This window comes from Crinia signifera, chromosome 6, assembly GCF_055691185.1.
Source record: "Crinia signifera chromosome 6, ASM5569118v1, whole genome shotgun sequence".
NCBI classification, from domain to species: Eukaryota; Metazoa; Chordata; class Amphibia; order Anura; family Myobatrachidae; genus Crinia; species Crinia signifera.
The window spans coordinates 14468422-14495625 of record NC_139222.1 but is presented as its reverse complement, the minus strand read 5'-3'; the positions used below and the strand labels follow the sequence as shown (position 1 = coordinate 14495625).

At 47.3% G+C, this 27204-nt stretch overlaps 1 protein-coding gene across 1 annotated transcript; it reads right to left on the bottom strand.

Annotated features, from left to right (window-relative positions):
* Positions 1–5883: 5883 nt before the first annotated feature.
* Positions 5884–26897, bottom strand: LOC146010082 (uncharacterized). Its single transcript, XM_083150980.1, has 7 exons — positions 26835–26897; positions 23505–23570; positions 23302–23399; positions 23045–23159; positions 18004–18098; positions 17390–17498; positions 5884–9336 (listed from the first exon to the last, which is right to left on the bottom strand). The coding sequence occupies exons 2-7, from the start codon at positions 23536–23538 to the stop codon at positions 8108–8110; spliced, it is 1680 nt and encodes a 559-aa protein (XP_083007106.1). The 5' UTR covers positions 23539–23570; positions 26835–26897; the 3' UTR covers positions 5884–8107.
* Between the last annotated feature and the right edge of the window lie 307 nt (positions 26898–27204).

Below are 27204 nucleotides of genomic sequence, written 5' to 3'. Positions count from 1 at the left end.
CCCCACCAGCAGTCATGGGGCTGAATCGGCCCCATAGTGTCAAGGTGTTTAAAAAAGATCATACAGAATCTCCAGCCTGAGGAAGGAGAGCATCATCTCCGAAACGCGTTGCTGTTATCACGCCGGTGCACTTCCCTAACCCTGCACCTTTTTGGCACTTGGACACTTTGAAAGGACGCACTTGCACTTTCCCACCGGGATCCTGACCCTTAAGCCTTTTGCGGTCGTGCCGCAGATCTTATCAATAACTTAAGCCCACCGTAGCCATCATTTTGGGTGAGGTATTTATTTATATCTTACAAAAGAATATAACCCGGTGTTGGATAGAAGTGTCCAAATGTATTTTGTTTGTATACATTTTATGTTTTCTGCAATAAAAGTTGTTTTTACATTTTAAACCACTCACATTTTGTTTTATGAATCTGCGCCAGGCTGTTCCATAACTTTATACCATTCAGATTTCAGTTTGAGGGGGACGGTAAACCCTCCTATGGTAATAAGCAGGCTGCATTTACATAATTTATGCGCATTGATCCCAAGTAACCCCACACAAAATTGTACTCCTAGGTACTAACCATGGCACTTGGTCCATGAATTGGGTTACCATTTCAACTTGGAACGATTGTTGCCAAGACCTGTATTGGTTGAACGGAAGGCATGGGTCTTGGCTGTAGGATCCTAGAGGAACGAAGGGTTCCAACATACCATAATTCAGACTAGAGGTATTTCAGAAACGTTCTGGAATGTCTTCAGACAATTAGTCTGGAAGCGTTATATTGCGTGATGTTATAAGAAATATATGGGGCATACCGTCTTAGGATAGGCAAATGTAGATGTGTGTTTCTTCAGTCGCCAACCTCCGATCCTTACGGGAGGTGGACTTGAAGTGGATCACATGTATACAAGTGTCAGAACTAGAAGATTATCTAGGAAAGTTCTATTCCTTGGGTACGCAGATAGAGGTTTACGTTACCTGTTGTCTATCCTTAATTAGTGTCCTTCTTTTATAGTCAAGAAACTATTAATAACTTGCTCAATCAGTAAAACATCGGATTAGAATCAGTGTTCTTGTTAGTTATGTAACACAGGTATGTACCTGGGAGGTCAAACCATTAAGAGATCTACGTAATATTGCATAGTATGACACAGTAGACATTGTCCCGGCTTCCAGGAGAAAAAAAAAAGACTTGTTCGTTATAGTAATAGAAATACAGTCCGGTCACCAGTATACACTTGGTCACATTCTTATTACTGCAGGAATTATATAGATGTAGACGTACTCAATGCGGTTCTGGTGTAGTGGATCGAGGGGATCTAGTTGGACAATGACGTGGTTGGCCACTCTTGGTGGAATGTGTCTAGTTGTCGATCCATCGACCAGATACGGCTCAACGCACCCACGGCAGGGGAACACATGGCATACCGTGTTGTGGGTGAGACCTAATGCACTGATTTGCGACTAGCCGTAGCCCCATAAATTGTCATCCCAAGGGTCGGATAAAAATATGGACAGGGTAAATGTATTTGTTTCTGAAAGGAGTTGCGTACCCATACTTACACTAGGAAAGATAAGGATAGATTGTTCTTTGTGTGGGTACGCCCTTTAGTTCAATATCCCCACACATTCCCATTGGTGTTTTTAATTATTTTCTCCCACATGTGAGACCTTTTACCGTTGGATAGAGAATCTGCGGCACATGATTATGTGGACCCGCTGGATTGTAAAGAAACCTCTACGTGATTGCTTCTGTGTATGGCCATGTGAGTACGGTACAAATTTCTGCCTGACCCTCACACCACATGGTATTGCCCATTGAATTCCTTTTTTCACACATGATGCCACCAGTTAAAGATGCCTTTATACACGCGCCCATATCTATCGTAGTGCAAGTGTGGGTACTCACCTCCTTTCGGAAATATATACTTACCCTGTCCATATTTTTGATCCGACCCTTGGGATCATTGATTTTTTTTCTCTCACATGTGAGATCTACTATGGTAATTAGAGGTTGTGACGTTGGATCATCTGTAAGGATAAGTTAGTGAAGTCTCCTGGAGCCTCTAGTTCCAACTCTGCTGCCCTCTCTGAAGTTCAGTAAGTATAACACCAATAAATATGTGATGGTCAGTGGCGTAACTAAAGGGCCGCAGCCCCCGCGGTGGCAGGGAGGCGCCGGGGGTCTGTGGGCGCTGTTGTTTCTTCGCCAGCTCCCCACTGCTTGTGGGTGCAGCGGGGAGCTGGCAGGGGGGTCCGTGCGGCGCGGGGGTACCTGTGGTCAGGGACTCGGGAGAGCCTGGAGGTCCCTGCGGCGCTGATTATGAGTTGCCGGGGTCCCTGCAGCGAAGTGGAAATACTGCGCTACCACCGTTGTGGCGCGGGAAACACTTCTAACTTTGAAAACACTGGCCGCAGCCGCACACTGATTGGCTGAGATTCAGCCAATCAGCATGCGCCCAGTGTTTTCAGAGTCAGAAGTGCTTCCTGCGCCGCCGCACGGCGGTAGCGCAGTATTTCCACTTCGCTGCAGGGACCCCGGCAACTCATAATCAGCGCTGCAGGGACCTCCAGGCTCTCCCGAGTCCCTGACCACAGGTACCCCCACGCCGCATGGACCCCCCTGCCAGCTCCCCGGGGGGGGGGGGGTGTCTTGTCTTTTAACGGAGGGGGGGGCAAAATTTTCTGTTACGCCGCTGGTGACGGTGGAAGCCCCGTATCACATGGGAATATAACTCTCAGTACATGAGCTCTTTTGATTTTATAACATTGTGGAACCAGTCTGTAATGGACTCCAAGGTGTAAATGTAATAAAGGTACTAGTTGCCGGAGGTCCAGGATTTTGTCCGAGAATGGTGACATTTTTAATGCGGCCAGCGATTACATGGTTGGTTTTGCTTTGTAAATGATTGCCTCTTTAAATATCCATCCACTCAAAATTCTGGACCGCTGGCAACTGGCACCTTATTACACGTACCCAGTAATCATCTTTAATCCTCTTCTTTGCTGTTTCAGGAGTAAAGGTGCCCATACACGTTAGAAATATTGTATACAATATCGCATCTCATCGCATCTCGGTTTTGCGATGAGATGAGATCTAGTACAAAAAGTGTGTGCAGCACATACTTTGTGTACTAGATCTCATCTCATCGCAAAACCGAGACGCGATGAGATGCGATATTGTATACAATAATTGTAACGTGTATGGGCACCTTATGAAAATCAGGTAATTGTTGTTTTTCTCCTACATGACACCCGCACAATTGGATAGCACATACACTAAGGGGGGCTAAGCTTGATCCTGGTGAACCAATAAGAGTCCATGCTTTCAGAATCTCCAGTGTATACTTTACTAATTGACATCATTTAAGAAGGGGTGGCCAAACCGGTCCTCAAGATCTACCAATAGGCCATGATCTCCAGATCACCTAGAAGGTGCACAGGTGTAGTCATTAATGTCACATTTCCCAGGCCCCCTAGCTGGTGCACAGGTCCAGTCATTACTAACTGTCACATTTCCCAGGCCCCCTAGCTGGTGCACAAGTGCAGTCATTACTAACTGTCACATTTCCCAGACCACCTAGCTGGTGCACAGGTGCAGTCATTACTAACTGTCACATTTCCCAGATCACCAAGCTGGTGCACAGGTGCAGTCATTACTGTTACATTTCCCAGACCACCTAGCTGGTGCACAGCTGTAGTCATTACTAACTGTCACACTTCCCCAGATCACCTAGCTGGTGCACAGGTGCAGTCATTAATGTCATGTTTCCTAGATCACCTAGCTGGTGAACAGGTGCAGTCATTGCAAACTGTCACATTTCCCAAACCACCTAGTAATGACTGCACCTGCGAACCAGCTAGGTGGTCTGGGAAATGTGACATTAATGACTACACCTGTGCACCAGCTAGGGGGTCTGGGAAATGTCAGTTAGTAATAACTACACCTGTGCACCAGCTAGGTGGTCTGGGAAATGTCACAGTTAGTAATAACTACACCTGTGCACCAGCTAGGTGGTCTGGGAAATGCGATAGTTTGTAATGACTTCACCTGTGCATCAGCTAACGCTCACATTTCCCAGACCGCCTAGCTGGTGCACAGGTGAAGTCATTAATGTCACATTTCCCAGACTGCCTAGCTGGTGCACAGGTACATTCATTACTGTCAGGTGTTCAAGCTTGCTGCATTTATTAACCTGACTGACACATTCTGCAGATCCTCAGAGGTGGTCTCGGAAAAAGAACCATTGGTCGCTCTCGAGGACCGCTTTGACCACCCCTAATTCAAGACATCCACAGGTGGGCTGGAGAACATGAACAGTTAAGGTTCTAAGAGGACTGAGTTTTGTGGCCATAAAGCATCGGTGAATATGTCTGAATCATACAGGATCACTCAGCGTCTCAGAATCACACAGCGCATTAGATCCACACTCGTGAGACTCCCATAAGTCACGGTGGTTCTGTGTGATCACATTGTAGCCGCCCAGTTCCCGACCAAAGGTAGCCACCTTGTAGCGTATGTAGAAGGTATTTAAGGATGAAAAACTCACCTCTTCAGGCAGCTTATCATATTCCGGACCCCCACGCCATGGGCCCCAGGTCAACCACCAGAGTAAAGATCAGCTGATTCCAACAGGAAGCCCAAGTAATGGACATAGACAGAAAAAAGTATCTAGGCAAAAGATGCTACTTTTTTTTTTGTCTCTAAGGGATTACTCTTTCCCTGCTAGTAGCTGCTCTGCGATCCATCCCATATTAGCGCCCGGTCAGTTGTCTAGGCAACACCCACCACTTGGTCCAAGTAATGGACCTTCTGAGTTCTGTTGAGCTACAATTGCAAGTGAACCACATGCCTTCCTGGTTGACATCAGAACTGCTCTTGGTCATCCTGAAATACTTCCAATATATGCTAGAATATGACTGCCTATACAATGATAGTCTTTCAGTCAGTTCAGGACATCCCTCTATTTGTGACTCCGTCACACCATCTCTTGGATGCTTTAGGAAGGTGGACAATCAGGAAATCTTGGTGGCATACAGAAAAGGGTCCAAGTCTGCTGTAGGTGCATGATTTCGGCCAATCTCTGGTTGGGTTTGCCTTGTTGAAGATGGACGGTTTATAGAAAATATAAACACCTTTCATTGGAAGGAATGTTGGTGTGTAGAAATTGACTCATCCTCGGGACAAACAAGATACAGAGACTGGTGAGGAAAAAACCACCAGCTTAGCCAGCTACAATAGAACCAGCCTAATTCTGTAACGAGACATGATTGGAGGTGTCCAGTGCTGCTCACACCTCTTCTACAGGCGTCCAATGAAGGCAGCGGGGCTCCTTGGCATGTAAGCATTGATTGGCTGCTTTGAACCATGGCCTAAGCTGAACACATTGTAATCATTTGCATGCATACGTATCCTAAGCTATGGGAGATGGAATTGCAAGGATCTACATTGCATGGTGTATTGGGGCTACATGTATGTATGAGGACACATCTGTATGTTCTAAATGTAACCCACATGGACGGCGGCAGCACACTTGGTCAGGACGATACACCTGGAACAGGCGTATTTCCACCAACTCCGCATGTCCTAAGATGCAGCATCGGATCACTCTGGGAAAACATCTCCCATCTGATTAAGCCTGAGGCTACTCTGATTGGCTGACATGGATCCACAGCTGTGCCTGATGAGGATGATGCAGCCCCGCCCCCAAGCAGCTGCAACCAGTCTGTGGCTTTGGGGAACCGCAAGGCCGTCCCATGCGTAGCACAGATCCTGCGCGTGCTCCAATCAGAGCAGGATACAATCATACCATAGATCACATGGGACCTAATGACCACACATACACACACTTCTTTCCTCTTACTTTATACACACTGTCGCCTTATTGGTTGACTCCTTCCTTTATTTATTTATTTCCCCTCACAAAATAACAACATGGTTGGAAAGGACTGCAGATTTTATTACCCCAGCTGTGTACAGACCATAAGATGCATGCTATCTTCCTATGTGTTTTTTTTATACATATTATAAAAGATGAAAAAAATTAGAGATACAATAACAAAAATAAATAAAAAGAAATCAAACTGCATCTAAAACAACATATACCATTATGCACTGTGCAAGCTACAAAGCACAATATACAAGTCATTATAAAACATAGGACAGGTACTTTCACCCTCATCGAGAGAGCAAGAACTATAGGAAATATAGTAATGTGTAATGTTACGTAGAATTCCAGAAAGTCACATGATCTAAAGCACAACTGTCACTGAGATGCACTGTAGGCAGCCATCTTGGGGTTCTATATGGTACCTCGGTGAGGTCATGCTCATGAGTGGTGTTTCCACCCACAAGAGGGCTGCATCCACTGTGTGTTATGCTGTAACTCTATAAGAACGGTCATATATAGTATTATCAGGTTATATTTATAAAGCAATAATATACTACTCAGCTGTGTGTATTGGGAACATGAAGATACAAATAGCATATAATGATATGAAAAAAGAAGTGTAGAGGACGATATAGCAATTCTTATTGTTGGTGAGGATCCATGTACATGGCTACAACCACTGTGCTTGTTCCTGGCTCCGGGCAGTTGGTGGATAGCTAGTTCCTGGCTCTGGACAGTTGCTGGTGCTAGTTCCTGGCTCTGGACAGTTGGTGGATACAGTTACCGTGCTAGTTCCTGGCCCCGTGCAGTTGGTGGATACAGTTACCGTGCTAGTTCCTGGTTCCGGGCAATTGGTGGATACAGTTACCGTGCTAGTTCCTGGCTCCGGGCAGTTGGCAGATAGTATTACTTTGCTAGATCCTTGTTCTGGGCAGTTGGTGGATACAATTACTGTGCTAGTTCCTGGTTCTGGGCAGTTGGTGGATGCAGTGACTCTGCTGGTTCCGGGCAGTTGGCAGGAAGTATTACTTTGCTAGTTCCTAGTTCTGGGCAGGTGGTGGATACAATAACTGTGCTAGTTCCTGGCTCCGGGCAGTTGGCAGGTAGTATTACTTTGCTAGTTCCTTGTTCTGGGCAGTTGGTGGATACAGTTACTGTGCTAGTTCCTGGTACTGGGCAGTTGGTGGATGCAGTTACTCTGCTGGTTCCGGGCAGTTGGCAGGTAGTATTACTTTGCTAGTTACTGGTTCTGGGCAGTTGGTGGATAGTTACTGTGCTAGTTCCTGGTTCCGAGCAGTTGGTGGATACAGCTACTCTGCTAGTTCCTGGTACCAGGCAGTTGGCAGGTAGTGTTACCTTGCTAGTTCCTTGTCCTGGGCAGTTGATGGATACAGTTACTGTGCTAGTTCCTGGCTCCAGGCAGTTTGCAGGTAGTATTACTTTGCTAGTTCCTTGTTCTGGGCAGTTGGCAGGTAGTATTACTTTGCTAGTTCCTTGTTCTGGGCAGTTGGTGGATACAGTTACTGTGCTAGTTCCTGGTTCCGAGCAGTTGGTGGATACAGTTACTCTGCTAGTTCCTGGTTCTGGGCAGTTGGTGGATACAGTTACTGTGCTAGTTCCTGGTTCCGAGCAGTTGGTGGATACAGTTACTGTGCTAGTTCCTGGTTCCGAGCAGTTGGTGGATACAGTTACTCTGCTAGTTCCTGGTTCTGGGCAGTTGGTGGATACAGTTACTGTGCTAGTTCCTGGTTCCGAGCAGTTGGTGGATACAGTTACTCTGCTAGTTCCTGGTACCAGGCAGTTGGCAGGTAGTGTTACTGTGCTAGTTCCTGCATTTGCACTGTGGTCCCACACTTTTGCCTCTATTTACATAATGTCCACTATCTGTTTAACGAACTAATTAGGTGATTCATATATATTTACAGTGTACAGCACAACATAACATATTAGTGTCCAATATTATTATGTCTCTTACATCTTGCCGGAATCATTTATTACGCAGGACCCTGATCTGTAATAATCACTGAAATATATATATATATATATATATATATATATATATATATATCATTTTCATAAGGGTCATTAATATAAAACAGCTTTTACTATACGTTATGTTGCAATGCTGTTTCGTGTATATACTTAGCATATAGGAATTTCCTTTCCCCGATGGTTTTTTTTTTGTCTTGTAAAACTTTATCAACAAAATATTTTTTTTTTTTCACGTGTGACGTTTCCGGTGTTCAAGGAGATGTGATTTCCGTGTAAAACATTCTCCACACTCGGCGCACGGAAACGACTTTGTGCAAGTGTGCGTTTTCTGATGCGACACAAGATGAGATTTCCGTGTAAAACTTTTCCCACACTCAGCACACAGAAAGGGCCTCTCGCCTTTGTGAGTCCTCTGATGTTCTACAAGATGGGATTTGTATGCAAAACATTTCCCACACTCTTCACATGGAAATGGCTTCTCACCCGTATGAGTCCTCTGATGTGTAACCAGGTGCGAGTTATAGGCAAAACATTTCCCGCACTCGGTGCATGGAAATGATTTCGCACCTCTGTGGTGCCTCTGATGTTCTATAAGATGTGCTTTATAGGTAAACAACAAACCGCACTCAGAGCACGGAAAGGGCTTCTCGCCGCTGTGGGTTTTCCGATGTTCCACCAGATGCGTTTTCCGCGTAAAACATTTCCCGCACACCGCACATGAAAATGGCTTTTCCCCGGAGTGACTTCTTTGGTGTTCCACAAGATGCGATTTATACGTGAACCATTTACCGCATTGAGGGCACTGAAAGGGCTTCTCCCCGGTGTGCGTCCGCTGGTGTGCCACAAGGTGCGACTTCCTGGTAAAATATTTCCCGCACTCCGAGCAGGAAAACATCTTCGCCCCGGTGTGAGTCCGCTGATGCGCCACTAGGTAAGATTTCCTTGTAAAATATTTCCCACACTCGGAACACGGAAACGGCTTATCCCCTGTGTGAGTTCTCTCGTGTTCCACCAGGTGCGATTTCCTAGTACAGTATTTCCCGCACTCGGAGCAGTTAAATGTTTTCTCACCTGTGTGGAGCCTCTGATGCTCGACGAGGCCTGCTTTCCGCGTAAAACATTTCCCACACTCGGAGCATGGAAACGGTTTCTCACCAGTTTGACTAATCTGGTTTGTAGCTAGATGGGAATTATACGCAAAGCATTTACCATAATCAGAATAGGAAAAGGCTGTGTCTCCACTCTGGGCAGCACTATGCGTACCCATATCTGAATTATCAGGAGAATATTCCTCATGGTTAGAAGTATCTGATGACATATCTGCACTGTGAAGTACTGGATGTGTATTTAGGCTCATGGCGTTTTCTCCGCGAGAAACTCTAGTGATGGTATCTTCTACTTCAAAATCTGGAGACCAAATGGGATGTCCCTCCGAGGGATTCGTGCGTTTGCGTCTACCTACTGGAAATAAATGTATGGAGTTACTGAGGACCAAAATGTCATATTAGATTGAGGTCAAGAGGTTCAGTTGTTTCATTTTCAATTTGCTAATTGTGTCCACTCTTTTTACAATGATAAGTGTACGACTGGTAAACGGCATTAGCTTAAGGAGATAAATATATAAATGCTAAATTATTTATAGGGTGCAATCCCAGACAAAAGAACGATAATTCATTACATACAAACAAAGAAAGGGTCTATAAAAAGTGTGCTATTAAAATAGGACTTTTATTAAAAATTAAAAACTGTAATATTCTAGTTTGACCATTAGTATTATCACAGGCATATTACTGCTTCGATGTTAGATTCAATTAGTGAAAGAGGTATCTGTTTAAGCATGTTGTGCTGATTGGTCACTATTGATCATGGGACACTTGCCCCCAGAGCCGTAAAAGGTGGTGCTGCTGGTGCCATGGCAACAGGTGGGTGGGACTATCCATGCATTGCAGGAATGCTTCATGGCACAGTCTCCAGCTCAGATGCAGCAAATGGCAATTATATAAACATTATAACACACACACAAACACACACACACACACACAAACATATATATAAACAATCATATTCACATGTAGAGGTAATGACACACAGTTTAAACACCGACATATAAGGCAACATATAATTAATCCACAAACCTGTGCACTGATGTGTGTGTTAAGGTGGTTTGTGCAAAGTGTTATGATGGTGTGTATGATCTTATGGTATAAATATTCACCTGCAAATCTGCTTAATTAATGCAGTGTATCAAGCCTGCACCACATTACACAATGCAGATAATAGGAGCTGATGGCACCTGATGTATGAGATACACCAGAGAGTGTGGGGAGGAGACTGGTCAGATCTCTGGGCTGGTAACACACATGATGTGAGGGGGAGAGCAGGAGTATAATAGGGGCTGATGGCACCTGATGTATGAGATACACCAGAGTGTGGGGAGGAGACTGGTCAGATCTCTGGGCTGGTAACACACAGTGACATGATGTGAGGGGAGAGCAGGAGTATAATAGGGGCTGATGGCTCCTGATGTATGAGATACACCAGAGAGTGCAGGGAGGAGACTGGTCAGATCTCTGGGCTGGTAACACACAGTGACATGATGTGAGGGGGAGAGCAGGAGTATAATAGGAGCTGATGGCTCCTGATGTATGAGATACACCAGAGAGTGTGGGGAGGAGACTGGTCAGATCTCTGGGCTGGTAACACACAGTGACATGATGTGAGGAGAGAACAGGAGTATAATAGGGGCTGATGGCTCCTGATGTATGAGATACACCAGAGAGTGTGGGGAGGAGACTGGTCAGATCTCTGGACTGATAACACAGTGACATGATGTGAGGGGAGAGCAGGAGTATAATAGGGGCTGATGGCTCCTGATGTATGAGATACACCAGAGAGTGTGGGGAGGAGACTGGTCAGATCTCTGGGCTGGTAACACACAGTGACATGATGTGAGGGGGAGAGCAGGAGTATAATAGGGGCTGATGGCTCCTGATGTATGAGATACACCAGAGAGTGTGGGGAGTAGACTGGTCAGATCTCTGGGCTGGTAACACACAGTGACATGATGTGAGGGGGAGAGCAGGAGTATAATAAGGGCTGATGGCTCCTGATGTATGAGATACACCAGAGAGTGCAGGGAGGAGACTGGTCAGATCTCTGGGCTGGTAACACACAGTGACATGATGTGAGGGGGAGAGCAGGAGTTTAATAGGGGCTGATGGCTCCTGATGTATGAGACACACCAGAGAGTGTGGGGAGGAGACTGGTCAGATCTCTGGGCTGGTAACACACAGTGACATGATGTGAGGGGAGAGAGAGCAGGAGTATAATAGGGGCTGATGGATCCTGATGTATAAGATAAACCAGAGAGTGTATGGAGGAGACTGGTCAGATCTCTGGGCTGGTAACACACAGTGACATGATGTGAGGGGGAGAGCAGGAGTATAATTGGGGCTGATGGCTCCTGATGTATGAGATACACCAGAGAGTGTGGGGAGGAGACTGGTAAACGGCATTAGCTTAAGGAGATAAATATATAAATGCTAAATTATTTATAGGGTGCAATCCCAGACAAAAGAACGATAATTCATTACATACAAACAAAGAAAGGGTCTATAAAAAGTGTGCTATTAAAATAGGACTTTTATTAAAAATTAAAAACTGTAATATTCTAGTTTGACCATTAGTATTATCACAGGCATATTACTGCTTCGATGTTAGATTCAATTAGTGAAAGAGGTATCTGTTTAAGCATGTTGTGCTGATTGGTCACTATTGATCATGGGACACTTGCCCCCAGAGCCGTAAAAGGTGGTGCTGCTGGTGCCATGGCAACAGGTGGGTGGGACTATCCATGCATTGCAGGAATGCTTCATGGCACAGTCTCCAGCTCAGATGCAGCAAATGGCAATTATATAAACATTATAACACACACACAAACACACACACACACACACACACACACAAACATATATATATATAAACAATCATATTCACATGTAGAGGTAATGACACACAGTTTAAACACCGACATATAAGGCAACATATAATTAATCCACAAACCTGTGCACTGATGTGTGTGTTAAGGTGGTTTGTGCAAAGTGTTATGATGGTGTGTATGATCTTATGGTATACATATTCACCTGCAAATCTACTTAATTAATGCAGTGCATCAAGCCTGCACCACATTACACAATGCAGATAATAGGAGCTGATGGCACCTGATGTATGAGATACACCAGAGAGTGCGGGGAGGAGACTGGTCAGATCTCTGGGCTGGTAACACACATGATGTGAGGGGGAGAGCAGGAGTATAATAGGGGCTGATGGCTCCTGATGTATGAGATACACCAGAGAGTGTGGGGAGGAGACTGGTCAGATCTCTGGGCTGGTAACACACAGTGACATGATGTGAGGGGGAGAGCAGGAGTATAATAGGGGCTGATGGCTCCTGATGTATGAGATACACCAGAGAGTACGGGGAGGAGACTGGTCAGATCTCTGGGCTGGTAACACACAGTGACATGATGTGAGGGGGAGAGCAGGAGTATAATAGGGGCTGATGGCTCCTGATGTATGAGATACACCAGAGAGTGTGGGGAGTAGACTGGTCAGATCTCTGGGCTGGTAACACACAGTGACATGATGTGAGGGGGAGAGCAGGAGTATAATAAGGGCTGATGGCTCCTGATGTATGAGATACACCAGATAGTGCAGGGAGGAGACTGGTCAGATCTCTGGGCTGGTAACACACAGTGACATGATGTGAGGGGGAGAGCAGGAGTATAATAGGGGCTGATGGCTCCTGATGTATGAGACACACCAGAGAGTGTGGGGAGGAGACTGGTCAGATCTCTGGGCTGGTAACACACAGTGACATGATGTGAGGGGAGAGAGAGCAGGAGTATAATAGGGGCTGATGGATCCTGATGTATAAGATAAACCAGAGAGTGTATGGAGGAGACTGGTCAGATCTCTGGGCTGGTAACACACAGTGACGTGATGTGAGGAGGAGAGCAGGAGTATAATAGGGGCTGATGGCTCCTGATGTATGAGATACAACAGAGAGTGCGGGGAGGAGACTGGTCAGATCTCTGGGCTGGTAACACACAGTGACGTGATGTGAGGGGGAGAGCAGGAGTATAATAGGGGCTGATGGCTCCTGATGTATGAGATACACCCGAGAGTGTGGGGATTAGACTGGTCAGATATCTGGGCTGGTAACACACAGTGACATGATGTGAGGGGGAGAGCAGGAGTATAATAGGGGCTGATGGCTCCTGATGTATGAGATACACCAGGGAGTGTAGGGAGGAGACTGGTCAGATCTCTGGGCTGGTAACAGACAGTGACGTGATGTGAGGGGGAGAGCAGGAGTATAATAGGGGCTGATGGCACCTGATGTATGAGATAAACCAGAGAGTGCGGGGAGGAGACTGGTCAGATTTCTGGGCTGTAACACACAGTGACGTGATGTGAGGAGGAGAGCAGGAGTATAATAGGGGCTGATGGCTCCTGATGTATGAGATACAACAGAGAGTGCGGGGAGGAGACTGGTCAGATCTCTGGGCTGGTAACACACAGTGACGTGATGTGAGGGGGAGAGCAGGAGTATAATAGGGGCTGATGGCTCCTGATGTATGAGATACACCAGAGAGTGCGGGGAGGAGACTGGTCAGATCTCTGGGCTGGTAACACACAGTGACGTGATGTGAGGGGGAGAGCAGGAGTATAATAGGGGCTGATGGCACCTGATGTATGAGATATACCAGAGAGTGCGGGGAGGAGACTGGTCAGATTTCTGGGCTGGTACCACACAGTGACGTGATGTGAGGAGGAGAGCAGGAGTATAATAGGGGCTGATGGCTCCTGATGTATGAGATACACCAGAGAGTGCGGGGAGGAGACTGGTCAGATCTCTGGGCTGGTAACACACAGTGACATGATGTGAGGGGAGAGCAGGAGTATAATAGGGGCTGATGGCTCCTGATGTATGAGATAAACCAGAGAGTGCAGGGGGGAGACTGGTCAGATCTCTGGGCTGGTAACACACAGTGACATGATGTGAGGGGAGAGTGCAGAAGTATAATAGGAGCTGATGGCTCCTGATGTAGGAGATACACCAGAGAGTGTGGGGAGGAGACTGGTCAGATCTCTGGGCTGGTAACACACAGTGACATGATGTGAGGGGAAGAGCAGGAGTATAATAGGGGCTGATGGCTCCTGATGTATGAGATACACCAGAGAGTGCGGGGAGGAGACTGGACAGATCTCTGGGCTGGTAACACACAGTGACATGATGTGAGGGAAGAGAGCAGGAGTATAATAGGGGCTGATGGCTCCTGATGTAGGAGATACACCAGAGAGTGTGGGGAGGAGACTGGTCAGATCTCTGGGCTAGTAACACACAGTGACATGATGTGAGGGGAGAGCAGGAGTATAATAGGGGCTGATGGCTCCTGATGTAGGAGATACACCCGAGAGTGTGGGGAGGAGACTGGTCAGATCTCTGGGCTGGTAACACACAGTGACATGATGTGAGGTGAGAGCAGGAGTATAATAGGGACTGATGGCTCCTGATGCAGGAGATACACCATAGTGTGTGGGGAGGAGACTGGTCAGATCTCTGGGCTGGTAACACACAGTGACATGATGTGAGGGGGAGAGCAGGAGTATAATAGGGGCTGATGGTTACTGATGTATGAGATACACCAGAGAGTGTGGGGAGGAGACTGGTCAGATCTCTGGGCTGGTAACACACAGTGACATGATGTGAGGGGGAGAGCAGGAGTATAATAGGGGCTGATGGCTCCTGATGTATGAGATACACCAGAGAGTGCGGGGAGGAGACTGGACAGATCTCTGGGCTGGTAACACACAGTGACATGATGTGAGGGAAGAGAGCAGGAGTATAATAGGGGCTGATGGCTCCTGATGTAGGAGATACACCAGAGAGTGTGGGGAGGAGACTGGTCAGATCTCTGGGCTAGTAACACACAGTGACATGATGTGAGGGGAGAGCAGGAGTATAATAGGGGCTGATGGCTCCTGATGTAGGAGATACACCCGAGAGTGTGGGGAGGAGACTGGTCAGATCTCTGGGCTGGTAACACACAGTGACATGATGTGAGGTGAGAGCAGGAGTATAATAGGGACTGATGGCTCCTGATGCAGGAGATACACCATAGTGTGTGGGGAGGAGACTGGTCAGATCTCTGGGCTGGTAACACACAGTGACATGATGTGAGGGGGAGAGCAGGAGTATAATAGGGGCTGATGGTTACTGATGTATGAGATACACCAGAGAGTGTGGGGAGGAGACTGGTCAGATCTCTGGGCTGGTAACACACAGTGACATGATGTGAGGGGGAGAGCAGGAGCATAAGAGGGGCTGGTGGCTCCTGACTCCCCCACTGGGCAGATACATTCCCCTCATTAGTCTGTAGTGACGGGGGAGGGTGCAGAATAAGAGGCCGCTGTAGTGACAGAGGAGGGTATAGGATAAGAGGCCGCTGTAGTGACAGAGGAGGGTGCAGGATAAGAGGCCGCTGTAGTGACAGAGGAGGGTGCAGGATAAGAGGCCGCTGTAGTGACAGAGGAGGGTGCAGGATAAGAGGCTGCTGTAGTGACAGAGGAGGGTGGGGGATAAGAGGCGGCTGTAGTGACAGAGGAGGGTGCAGGATAAGAGGCCGCTGTAGTGACAGAGGAGGGTGCGGGATAAGAGGCCGCTGTAGTGACAGAGGAGGGTGTAGGATAAGAGGCCGCTGTAGTGACAGAGGAGGGTGCAGGATAAGAGGCGGCTGTAGTGACAGAGGAGGGTGCAGGATAAGAGGCCGCTGTAGTGACAGAGGAGGGTGCAGGATAAGAGGCCGCTTTACTGACAGAGGAGGGTGCAGGATAAGAGGCCGCTGTAGTGACAGAGGAGGGTGCAGGATAAGAGGCCACTGTAGTGACAGAGGAGGGTGCGGGATAAGAGGCCGCTGTAGTGACAGAGGAGGGTGCGGGATAAGAGGCCGCTGTAGTGACAGAGGAGGGTGGGGAATAAGAGGCCGCTGTAGTGACAGAGGAGGGTGCGGGATAAGAGGCCGCTGTAGTGACAGAGGAGGGTGCGGGATAAGAGGCCGCTGTAGTGACAGAGGAGGGTGCGGGATATGAGGCCGCTGTAGTGACAGAGGAGGGTGGGGAATAAGAGGCCGCTGTAGTGACAGAGGAGGGTGCGGGATAAGAGGCCGCTGTAGTGACAGAGGAGGGTGCGGGATAAGAGGCCGCTGTAGTGACAGAGGAGGGTGCGGGATAAGAGGCCGCTGTAGTGACAGAGGAGGGTGCGGGATAAGAGGCCGCTGTAGTGACAGAGGAGGGTGCAGGATAAGAGGCCGCTGTAGTGACAGAGGAGGGTGCAGGATAAGAGGTTGCTGTAGTGACAGAGGAGGGTGCAGGATAAGAGGCCGCTGTAGTGACAGAGGAGGGTGCAGGATAAGAGGCCGCTGTAGTGACAGAGGAGGGTGCGGGATAAGAGGCCGCTGTAGTGACAGAGGATGGTGCAGGATAAGAGGCCGCTGTAGTGACAGAGGAGGGTGCAGGATAAGAGGCGGCTGTAGTGACAGAGGAGGGTGCGGGATAAGAGGCCGCTGTAGTGACAGAGGAGGGTGCGGGATAAGAGGCCGCTGTAGTGACAGAGGAGGGTGCGGGATAAGAGGCCGCTGTAGTGACAGAGGAGGGTGCGGGATAAGAGGCCGCTGTAGTGACAGAGGAGGGTGCGGGATAAGAGGCCGCTGTAGTGACAGAGGAGGGTGCGGGATAAGAGGCTGCTGTAGTGACAGAGGAGGGTGCGGGATAAGAGGCTGCTGTAGTGACAGAGGAGGGTGCGGGATAAGAGGCCGCTGTAGTGACAGAGGAGGGTGCGGGATAAGAGGCCGCTGTAGTGACAGAGGAGGGTGCAGGATAAGAGGCCACTGTAGTGACAGAGGAGGGTGCAGGATAAGAGGTTGCTGTAGTGACAGAGGAGGGTGCAGGATAAGAGGCTGCTGTAGTGACAGAGGAGGGTGCGGGATAAGAGGCTGCTGTAGTGACAGAGGAGGGTGCGGGATAAGAGGCTGCTGTAGTGACAGAGGAGGGTGCGGGATAAGAGGTTGCTGTAGTGACAGAGGAGGGTGCGGGATAAGAGGCCGCTGTAGTGACAGAGGAGGGTGCGGGATAAGAGGCCGCTGTACTGACAGAGGAGGGTGCAGGATAAAAGGCTGCTGTAGTGACAGAGGAGGGTGCAGGATAAGAGGCCGCTGTAGAGACAGAGGAGGGTGCAGGATAAGAGGCCGCTGTAGTGACAGAGGAGGGTGCAGGATAAGAGGCCGCTGTAGTGACAGAGGAGGGTGCGGGATAAGAGGCTGCTGTAGTGACAGAGGAGGGTGCCGGATAAGAGGCTGCTGTAGTGACAGAGGAGGGTGCGGGATAAGAGGCTGCTGTAGTGACAGAACAAGGAGAATATGTGACTCTGTAATCAGTGATTGTTACTCACCTGTGCTGGTATCTGTAGTGGTTTCCTCCTCCTTACACTGCTGGTCACTTCTCACATCCGTCTCTTCTTCCTCTATATATTCTACCTTAATTACAGTCAAATCTTCAGCCTACGGAAACCACATAATAACAACATTTTATAAATGTTAGAATTTACTGAGATTTAACTTTGGAATAATGGTATATAATACTGTATCCGGATGATAATCGGCAATCTATAGGTTGGCCCAATATGGTGGACATATATTAGGCAATAGGTCCAAAGGTCACCATGGTCATTAGATCTATATGTAAAAGGTTTTACTGAGCTTATGATTTGGTCAAAACTATTTTCTTTCAACCTTATTGTACTTTATCATCCACGTGGACTATAACCGGAAATAGTAACCGTAACCATAAGTGAGCCCGAGAGCGTACACATTTCCACTAATTTAGCGTTTACAGTTTCAACCGGCAAAGAGACCAAAAATGTGTTTACCTTTTCACTGTGGCAGTTTTTTTAGGGATCTACATTTTAGCAGTCGACCAACAGAACCTGTCAATCAATTGGGTTTGACACAGAGACTATCTGGGTAATTCTGGTCGAAATAATGATCCACAAGACATCCCACCTACCTGGTACTCCTGTGGGGACCTGTAGTTGTCCTCTGTATACTGTGAACACAGAGGACGGGGGCATCTCTCTGGGGTATCTCTGTTACTGGACCCATCTGTAGGAGACACGCAGTGACTGAGTATATTGTGTATATGTGATTATTTAAAACGAGGTCTTTAAATAAGAGGGCTCAATGTCTTCCAATATTGTTTGAGTTTTGGACATTTCTAAAACAATTCTGGAACAACAAGTTAAAAGACTGTCAAAATGTGGGCTTAGTCCCTATCTGCTCCTACCTCCAATTTCTGTCTTCACGGCTCCCATATCCAGGTGTTTCAAGTGTGAAACAGATCATTTTGGTTTCACTTTCTGTTCAGGAGTAATTTGGTGCGTTGAGTGGCCTCTAGTGGTGACTGGCAGTACATCACCTCAAAAAGGTGCGGCAGATTTAGCCTTAAATATATAGTTCTATAGTAAAAACATCTCCTGCAGTGTGGCCAGACAGTATATTACAATTATGGAACCATCTTGGAAAGAAGCATGCGCTGAGCTTCCACAACTTACTACTAATGGAGGCATTATATATTAATAAAGACATATTAGGTCATCATGTATCTGAAAAGGGATGCGGTTAATATCCCGGCGGTCGGGATCCCGGCGGTCAGAATCCCGACACTGGAATCCCGACCGCCGAAATCCCGAAACTTTCTCCCTCCGTGGGTGTCCACGACACCCATAGAGGGAGAATAAAATAGCGTGCCGAGCGTAGCGAGGCACCGGGCCCGCTGCGTGGCGAGCGCAGCGAGCCCGCAAGGGGGGGCGATCCATGTCCCCCCCTTGTCGGGATTTCGGCGGTCGGGATTCCAGTGTCGGGATTCCGACCGCCGGGATCCCGACCGCCGGGAAATCATATCGGATCCTCTGAAAAAAGTCATTACAAAACACATAATCCCATTGACGAACACTATCTGACAATGCAACAACCCCGTACCATAGATAAGGGCAGGAACCCATACATAATACTACACAATGAGTCTGTAGGAGGAGAACATTGTATTGCTCAGGGGAAGACAGAAAACGCTTCAGTTGGTTATATAAAAGGAGAGCCAGTAAAACGCACGTTTCACCCAAATGTGACCTTGTGCGCTGACAGTGAACAAGACTATATCAGGGCGAAACGAACGTCTGACTGTTCCCTCAATAGCCGCTTATGATGCGCATTGGAGACCCGACCTCTGGTATACCGCACAGTTCCACAGTCCCCCCTTATTCTCCAAACATTTCTAATGCCTCTCATCACAAACAATTGCACTCTCTGTCCTGCAATTTCATGGGGCTACCAGCGCTGTGCTTTGGCAGCAGAACTGTCTCTCTTTTCTTGCCCGGCCAGAACAAATCCCCTAGCCTCTCACCCTCCATTTGCGTACGTATCACATGGAAGGGAAGTACAAGTGGGGGGACTATTTGTTTAAGCATCTGTCCTATCAGTTACTCCTCCTAGACAATTAATAAGCTGGGGGATGCATTTAGAAGCATACCGTAACATTATATACGCCTTATAAGGAATTCACACTGACCCCCTAATGCAATCTATTTGTGATGTTACCAGACTGGGAGGAATTCAATTGTTTATCTTTTTATTATTGTATTGAAGCAAAAACATAAACATACAATATAGTTGGCAAATACAGTACACAAATAATATAGTAATGCAGAATAAAGGCAGACATTACAAGGTGCCGATTTGTTTTACATAGTTACCTGAAAATAGATGGAATCGTTGATGAGGAAGAGTTAATTAAATTGAAGGTATAAAATAGAACAATTAACCATCCTATTTTCTCATTTTCCCAATCCAACAAAATCAGACTAGGATTGCGGTCACAGTCCGCATCCAAGGAATAATCTATCTGAATTATATTTTCACATAACGAGCTTTCGACTTTTACAAAGAAGTTGGCTGCAGAGTCCAGTATTTCAAATGGTTTGTATTAACCCTTTCAGGTCCAACAGCCCTAGCGCTAGTAGCAGATCCAGTGGTGAGCCACTTTAAAATAAAGATCATTACCATCGTTCAAGATTCAATGTGGACCATTTTTTTTATAAAAAAAAAATGAAAAAAATTTACAATCAATAAAAAAATTGAAACCAGACTGTTGGAATGTCAAAAAACTATTTGGACTGCAAAGGGTTGAGGGGGAACCCAGAATTGTTCACAGAGAATCAAAACTAGGGAGACTTGTACCTTCAGTCACATCAATGTCATTGATAACATACGGCTTATGGGGACTGGTATCGTAAGGTGAATGACCCCCATTAAGGGAACAAGTCAGACCCAAATAAGTAAAGTAGGCCGATCAACAAAAGTATCACAAAAGCAAACAAACGGGTCTATGTAAATCCTAAACTAACATAACTATTAAGATGACAGCTATAATATTATATGTATTACAGATATGCCTTTCCTAAATAAGTATCTTTTCCTCCTTGTGTATTATACCCCTATAATATCCGTTCAGGAAGACAAAATCTATGATGCAAATGGGACCGCTGAGCCCAACAGGTTTACATAGGAGTTATAAGGGTGTAATTAGCAAGTCAGTTCGTCAAGGAACATTGTGTGACTGTTATAAATAATTATACAGAAGAGCGTAATATAACTGTACCTCCACTAGGTGGCGATATAGTAATGCAGAGTGTACAAAATAAACTGCATTAGTAAATACAGATTGTAAAATGAAGCAGGATTTAATTTATTTCTGCTAGATGTGGAGAAGTAAATTGTCCCAGTGATAATATATAGTTACTGAATCCACATTAAAATACAAAACACAGGAAAAAAAAAAAAAGGGTAGGAAACTTTCCTTTTGGGCTATTTGAGCAAATGGCGATCGTACTGTGGTACCGCGTTCACCACTGAGGAGTAACCCAAGGGCAATAGTAAAGTCCATTCACGGTTGGTAACAGTATATATCAGAGTATAATGCAATGGGTCCCAAACTGGGTGCCTCGGGACACATGCGGGGGTGCCTTGGATTGGCGGTCTAGGACAAATTCATAATAGTTATGGGCAAAGCAATAGGTAAAACCAGAGTTGGTGGCTTCCAATCATGAAATACGTGGGCAAACAAAAGCAACTCCCTACCATACCTGATCCTAAGGATGACCAATAAACACAATTTACTTCATTCAATATTTTTTTTTAAACTTATCAACAAGAAACTTTTGACCTAGGGCTGCCGTAAAAAATATTCTGATTCTCTAGGGCGCCGTGGTTCAAAAAGGTTTGGGAACCATTGGTCTTATGTGAAAAGGGGGGTCTTACCCTCCCGCGATACCTAGAGGCTGGTGTAAAGGCTTCAATAAGCGACCAAGAAATGCGGTTTCATTGGGAGATTTCTATCCCAGTCAGCCCAAACCCGTTGAGGTCTCTGGTGGAGACAGGCCAAAAACAAGGCAGGCCGTCAATGGTGCAATTATCTGGTGCGAGTCCTGCAAGGTAATGGTCTGGAGATGGGGGTGGAAGAAAGAATGAGGGTCTCCACCGTCCGTCTTAACACTTCAGGTGTCCGGCTTCTCCTATCGCTCACGGTACGCTTCCCGCTGCACTGTCCGTCTCCGGCTGTCTTTCCCACCAGATACAGACAGCCTCCGTGCTCCTCTCCGTCTCAGCAGCGTTGTGCGGGCAGTGGCAGCGGTTATATTACCTTTGACAATAACACAGGGACACTCTGTCTCCACCCAGCAGTATGCAAGGCGTCCCAACGTCAGCGGACCCACAAATATCAGGATCTTCCCGTAGCGGGCTCAGTGAATCAGCTGCTTTGTCTCCTCCAACCTGCGCCTTTTCTGTAGCAGCACTAAAAGAACATTTACTATCTCCAACCTTAACACCACCTGCCCCGTGGCTACCCCGCAGGGCCGCGGCCAGTGCACAACGGGACACCAATAGGGGTTTTCCCAAAAGGGTAAGTGCAGCTCGTGCTGCAGTCTTCTCTGCCTCTCTAGTCCCAAAGACAGTCGGACAAGGGGTTGGGGAAGGGTCCGTTTCTGGCACCAGCAGGCATAGGGGAAGAGAGGGGGGTGTCCGAAATACCTACACACAAGTGTCTCCATTCACCACAGGGCTTACCTTGTGATGCTGGCAGTGGTGTTATGTCCCCAGTAAGGCCCTGCCACACCCACTACAGGATGCCCGCCAAAAGCTAAGCGGTCATAAACATAGTTAGCAGCTAGACACCGGTAGAAATTAGAGGTACAAACTTGATTATTCCGCACCTGATGCTTTGACACTTCTCTTAAGCCGGACACATCTGGCACCAGGAGGAGTTATGCTACGAGGGGGAGGAGCTATGCTGTGAGGGGGAGGAGTTATGCTGAAGGAGGGTTGGGTTAGGCTGTGGAGTAGAGTTAGGCTGCGGGAACAAGTTAGGTTGTGGGAGGTTTAGGTGGTAAGGGGTAGGAGTTAATGCGTAGGAGGCAGGCTGGGGGAGGTTGAAGTTTCGGCAGGGTGGGGTTGGAAGGTATGCTGAGGGGATGCCGCTTTATATGGCACCGATAATCCAGCAAGTGTGCCAGATTATCGGTGGTGTACCTGTATAATATCGTAGATTTACTGTGCAATTGGTGAGTGATTCTAACCATCTGGCTGGTGCAGGATCATCTTTCCTGATATGTGTACCATTATGGCTGAGCCTGGCCCACAATGGCGAGGGGAGGCTTTGATCAGATTGCATCTGTTTGAGAAGGATATGAAATATATCCCACTTGTTTTATCAGCCTTCAAGTCTACGCTCAGAGAATGATTCCTCCATGACTACACAGCAATGTTGTAGGAAGATCCCTGAATGTAGATTAAGCCAAGTACCTAACCACCATCATCCTGTAGAAGGAACGCAGCTCAACTGACCAATGAACATGGGGGAAGGGCAGCCCTCGGTGTGAGGGGCGGGGTTTCAGAAGGACATACACCTGCTCTTCAGTCACTCCCAGTCTCTGTAGTGGCCGGCAAGTTCTACAAGGAGAATATGTGACTCTCTGTAATAAGTGATTATTCCTCACCTGTGCTGGTATCTGTAGGGATCTCCTCCTCCTTACACTGCTGGTCATCTTGTCCATACGTCTCCTCCTCTTCTTCCTCTATATATTCTACCTTGATAACAGTCAGATCTTCAGCCTAAGTAACCCACAAAACAATAATACTTTACTAATGTCTGATTTGATTAATGAATTGGGCTTATTAGTAGACGATCCCTATACAAAGCTGCTGTACAGATCATAAAGTGATAAGTCACAATGATAACCTAAAACCCAACTACCTGCTCCTCCTGTGGGGTCCTGCGAGTCTCCTCTGTATGATCCTGGGAATAAAAGGGACGAGGACATCTCCCTGGGGTAACTCTGTTTCTTGAACCATCTGTAGCAGACATACAGTGACTGAATATTTTATTTATATGCAATTAGAGAATATATGAATTTAAGTATCTCTCTCCTTTAACAATAAACAAAAGATTCCTCTTACCCAGTGATGTGAGGGGCCGGTGATTCTCCATCATCAGGTCCTCGTACAGATCTCTATATACTTCTACTGCACGGAGAGATAGACAGTGACATCCTCACATCTTATAGGAACCTGACACACACAATGATACAGTCATCACCCAGACACATCCCCCGGTGTTACTGTATAACGTCCCATTCAAAGCAGTCACCTCTCCTGTCACATCCCCCGGTGTTACTGTATAATGTCCTATTCCCAGCAGTCACCTCTCCGGTCACATCCCCGGTGTTACTGTATAATGCCCCATTCCCAGCAGTCACCTCTCCGGTCACATCCCCCGGTGTTACTGTATAATGTCCCATTCCCAGCAGTCACCTCTCCGGTCACATCCCCGGTGTTACTGTATAATGTCCCATTCCCAGCAGTCACCTCTCCGGTCACATCCCCGGTGTTACTGTATAATGTCCCATTCCCAGCAGCCACCTCTCCGGTCACATCCCCCGGTGTTACTGTATAATGTCCCATTCCCAGCTGTCACCTCTCCGGTCACATCTCCAGGTGTTACTGTATAACGTTCCATTCCAAGCAGTCACCTCTCCGGTCACATCCCCCGGTGTTACTGTATAACGTCCCATTCCCAGCAGTCACCTCTCCGGTCACATCCCCCGGTGTTACTGTATAACGTCCCATTCCCAGCAGCCACCTCTCCGGTCACATCCCCCGGTGTTACTGTATAACGTCCCATTCCCAGCAGTCACCTCTCCGGTCACATCCCCCGGTGTTACTGTATAACGTCCCATTCCCAGCAGTCACCTCTCCGGTCACATCCCCCGGTGTTACTGTATAATGTCCCATTCCCAGCAGCCACCTCTCCGGTCACATCCCCCGGTGTTACTGTATAATGTCCCATTCCCAGCAGTCACCTCTCCGGTCACATCCCCCGGTGTTACTGTATAATGTCCCATTCCCTGCAGTCACCTCTCCGGTCACATCCCCCGGTGTTACTGTATAATGTCCCATTCCCAGCAGTCACCTCTCCGGTCACATCCCCGATGTTACTGTATAACGTCCCATTCCCAGCAGTCACCTCTCCGGTCACATCCCCCGGTGTTACTGTATAACGTACCATTCCCAGCAGTCACCTCTCCGGTCACATCCCCCGGTGTTACTGTATAACGTCCCATTCCCAGCAGTCACCTCTCCGGTCACATCCCCCGGTGTTACTGTATAACGTACCATTCCCAGCAGTCACCTCTCCGGTCACATCCCCGGTGTTACTGTATAACGTCCCATTCCCAGCAGTCACCTCTCCTGTCACATCCCCCGGTGTTACTGTATAACGTCCCATTCCCAGCAGTCACCTCTCCGGTCACATCCCCCGGTGTTACTGTATAATGTCCCATTCCCAGCAGTCACCTCTCCAGTCACATCCCCCGGTGTTACTGTATAATGTACCATTCCCAGCAGTCACCTCTCCGGTCACATCCCCGATGTTACTGTATAATGTCCCATTCCCAGCAGTCACCTCTCCGGTCACATCCCCCGGTGTTACTGTATAATGTCCCATTCCCAGCAGTCACCTCTCCTGTCTATCACCTCTTTTCATTGTTAGAAGCTTTAGAACATGGACCCCTTCAAGTGGGTACATTTACAAAGATGGGAGTTCTGTTGAAGTTAGGATGTTGCTACGGGCAACCAAGCAAATTCTACTTCTTATGTATTTAGCACTTAGAAGATAATAGATAGCATCTGATTGGTTGCCTATAGCAACCATCCCATCTCAGTAAATTTACCCCTGTGTGTCTATTATCTGCGGATCATCAGCGAGTTACTCCCTACACTACAGAATGTGTCCAGAGACTTCAAAGGAATTAATTATGTATGTATCGTACAGGTGGTGGGGCTCTACAAAAAGGAAGTGGTCAGGGGCGTGGAGACACGTCCAATCCCCCTTATGCAATACCCAATTGCAAATATGGGGTGGGGCTACAATATGATGCAAATTGCTTCACACCCCCCCCCCCCCCCCCCCCCCCCCCCCCGGCGGCTGCGATGGTAAGCAGGGGGGACAGGGGTGGTCAAAGGAGCACAAAGAGAAAACTTGCTTAACAGTTAATGCTACATATGACTGAGAGGTCGGGCTGAATGTGCATCCCCAATACATCAGCCTTCAGTAACTGTTCCATATTTCCCACAGGCATCCTATATGGCATTGCAGGAACTCAGATTGCCATCAGTGCCCTACTTTTATTACTTGAAAGGATGCTACACACACATGCCTTCCCCGTGGTCCATCCACATTTCATCATTTCAATTAAAGCATTACGATCATCTGTTTCCCTGACCACTCATCATAAAGTCAGTATCTATTTCACTGGTCAGGGAACTCAGTCCTCATTACCCCACGCAGTGCATGTTTTGCAGGTCTCCTCACAGAATCACAAGTAAAGTAATTAGCTCCACCTGCGGACCTTATAACATGTGTCTGTGAGTAATTAGTACAACTGTGCACCTGCTGGGTTACCAGCAAAACATGCACTGTGTGGGGTAATGAGGACCGAGTTCCCTGACCACTGCTCTATTTGTAGCAGCTGCTAGAGTAGCAAGATACAACAGCCTGCTCAACCAGAATAATGATAGGACACCAGAGTCTGCTCCATCTGCATTATGGCAGCACTACGGAGTCTGGATCATTGAATTATAATAAAGCACTCCACAGCCTGATTTGTGTGTATTGTAATAACACAACAGTAGGGTCTCCTGCATATGTTTCATAGTGACATTGCACCAGAGTCTGCTCCACCTGAGTTAGCGCCCCCATGTTATAATCACAGGACACCCAAGTAAGCAGAGACTGCTCCCCCTGTAGGGTTTTCGGATGGCTGACAGACAATGTATATGGGGGTGGGGTCACGGATTTAAACAACTGCTTAATCTACCTCACTTTTATTATTACAGGACACCAAAGCCCGCTTCACCTGCATTATAACACAACCCTAGAGTCGGCTCCAATTGTGCAATATTAATGCTCCATCTGTATACATGCCTGTATTGTAATAGGACACCACAGTCTGCCCCTCCCCTGTACTTCAACAATACACCACATTCTGCTCCAACTGTATAAAACAGGATATCACAATCTACCCCCCCCCCCCCTTTTTAGTATATCAATGTTACACCAAAGTCTTTTGCATCTGTATAGTAAGTAACCGCAAGCCCCCCCTGTGGTACAGCAGCTTTACACCAGTCTGCTCCAACTGTATAATAACAAGACACCGCATCCTTCCCCCCCGCCTAAAACACTGTACCTGCATTATAAAATCACTATTAATAACACATATGACTACCTACTGCCGCCAGACACCGCACCCCGTCTCCTCTCTGCCTCTCCCCGCAGGACCAGAACACCCCGGAAGTTGATATCGGGAAAATAAATAATATAATAATAACATCTGGTCCGTGGAACGCAGAGGGCGGGGCGTCGGCGAGACGCACGAACAGGAAGTCGTCTGGAACGCACATACTTGAACAAGAATGGATCGCACAAGCAGGAAGTGATGGAACGCACAAGTCGGAAGTGAGGGATGGGACGCACACGCTGGAAATAACTTGGAACGCACACGCGGAAGTGGGAGGAAAATGTGTGTTTTAAACCAATGACTTAAAATTTTAGTGTTTTTCAATCACAACTAGAGGGCTATGCAATGTTTGGGAGCTCAGG

Bases quoted from the DNA above. Each gene is read 5' to 3' on its own strand.
- LOC146010082 (XM_083150980.1), bottom strand. From the start codon at position 23,538: ATGATGGAGAATCACCGGCCCCTCACATCACTGG. The intron at 18,099-23,044 runs GTGAGGAATAAT...TGTCTCCTACAG, and splicing joins CCCTACAGATACCAGCACAG to ATGGGTCCAGTAACAGAGAT. The intron at 17,499-18,003 runs GTAGGTGGGATG...TGGTTTCCGTAG, and splicing joins GGTCCCCACAGGAGTACCAG to GCTGAAGATTTGACTGTAAT.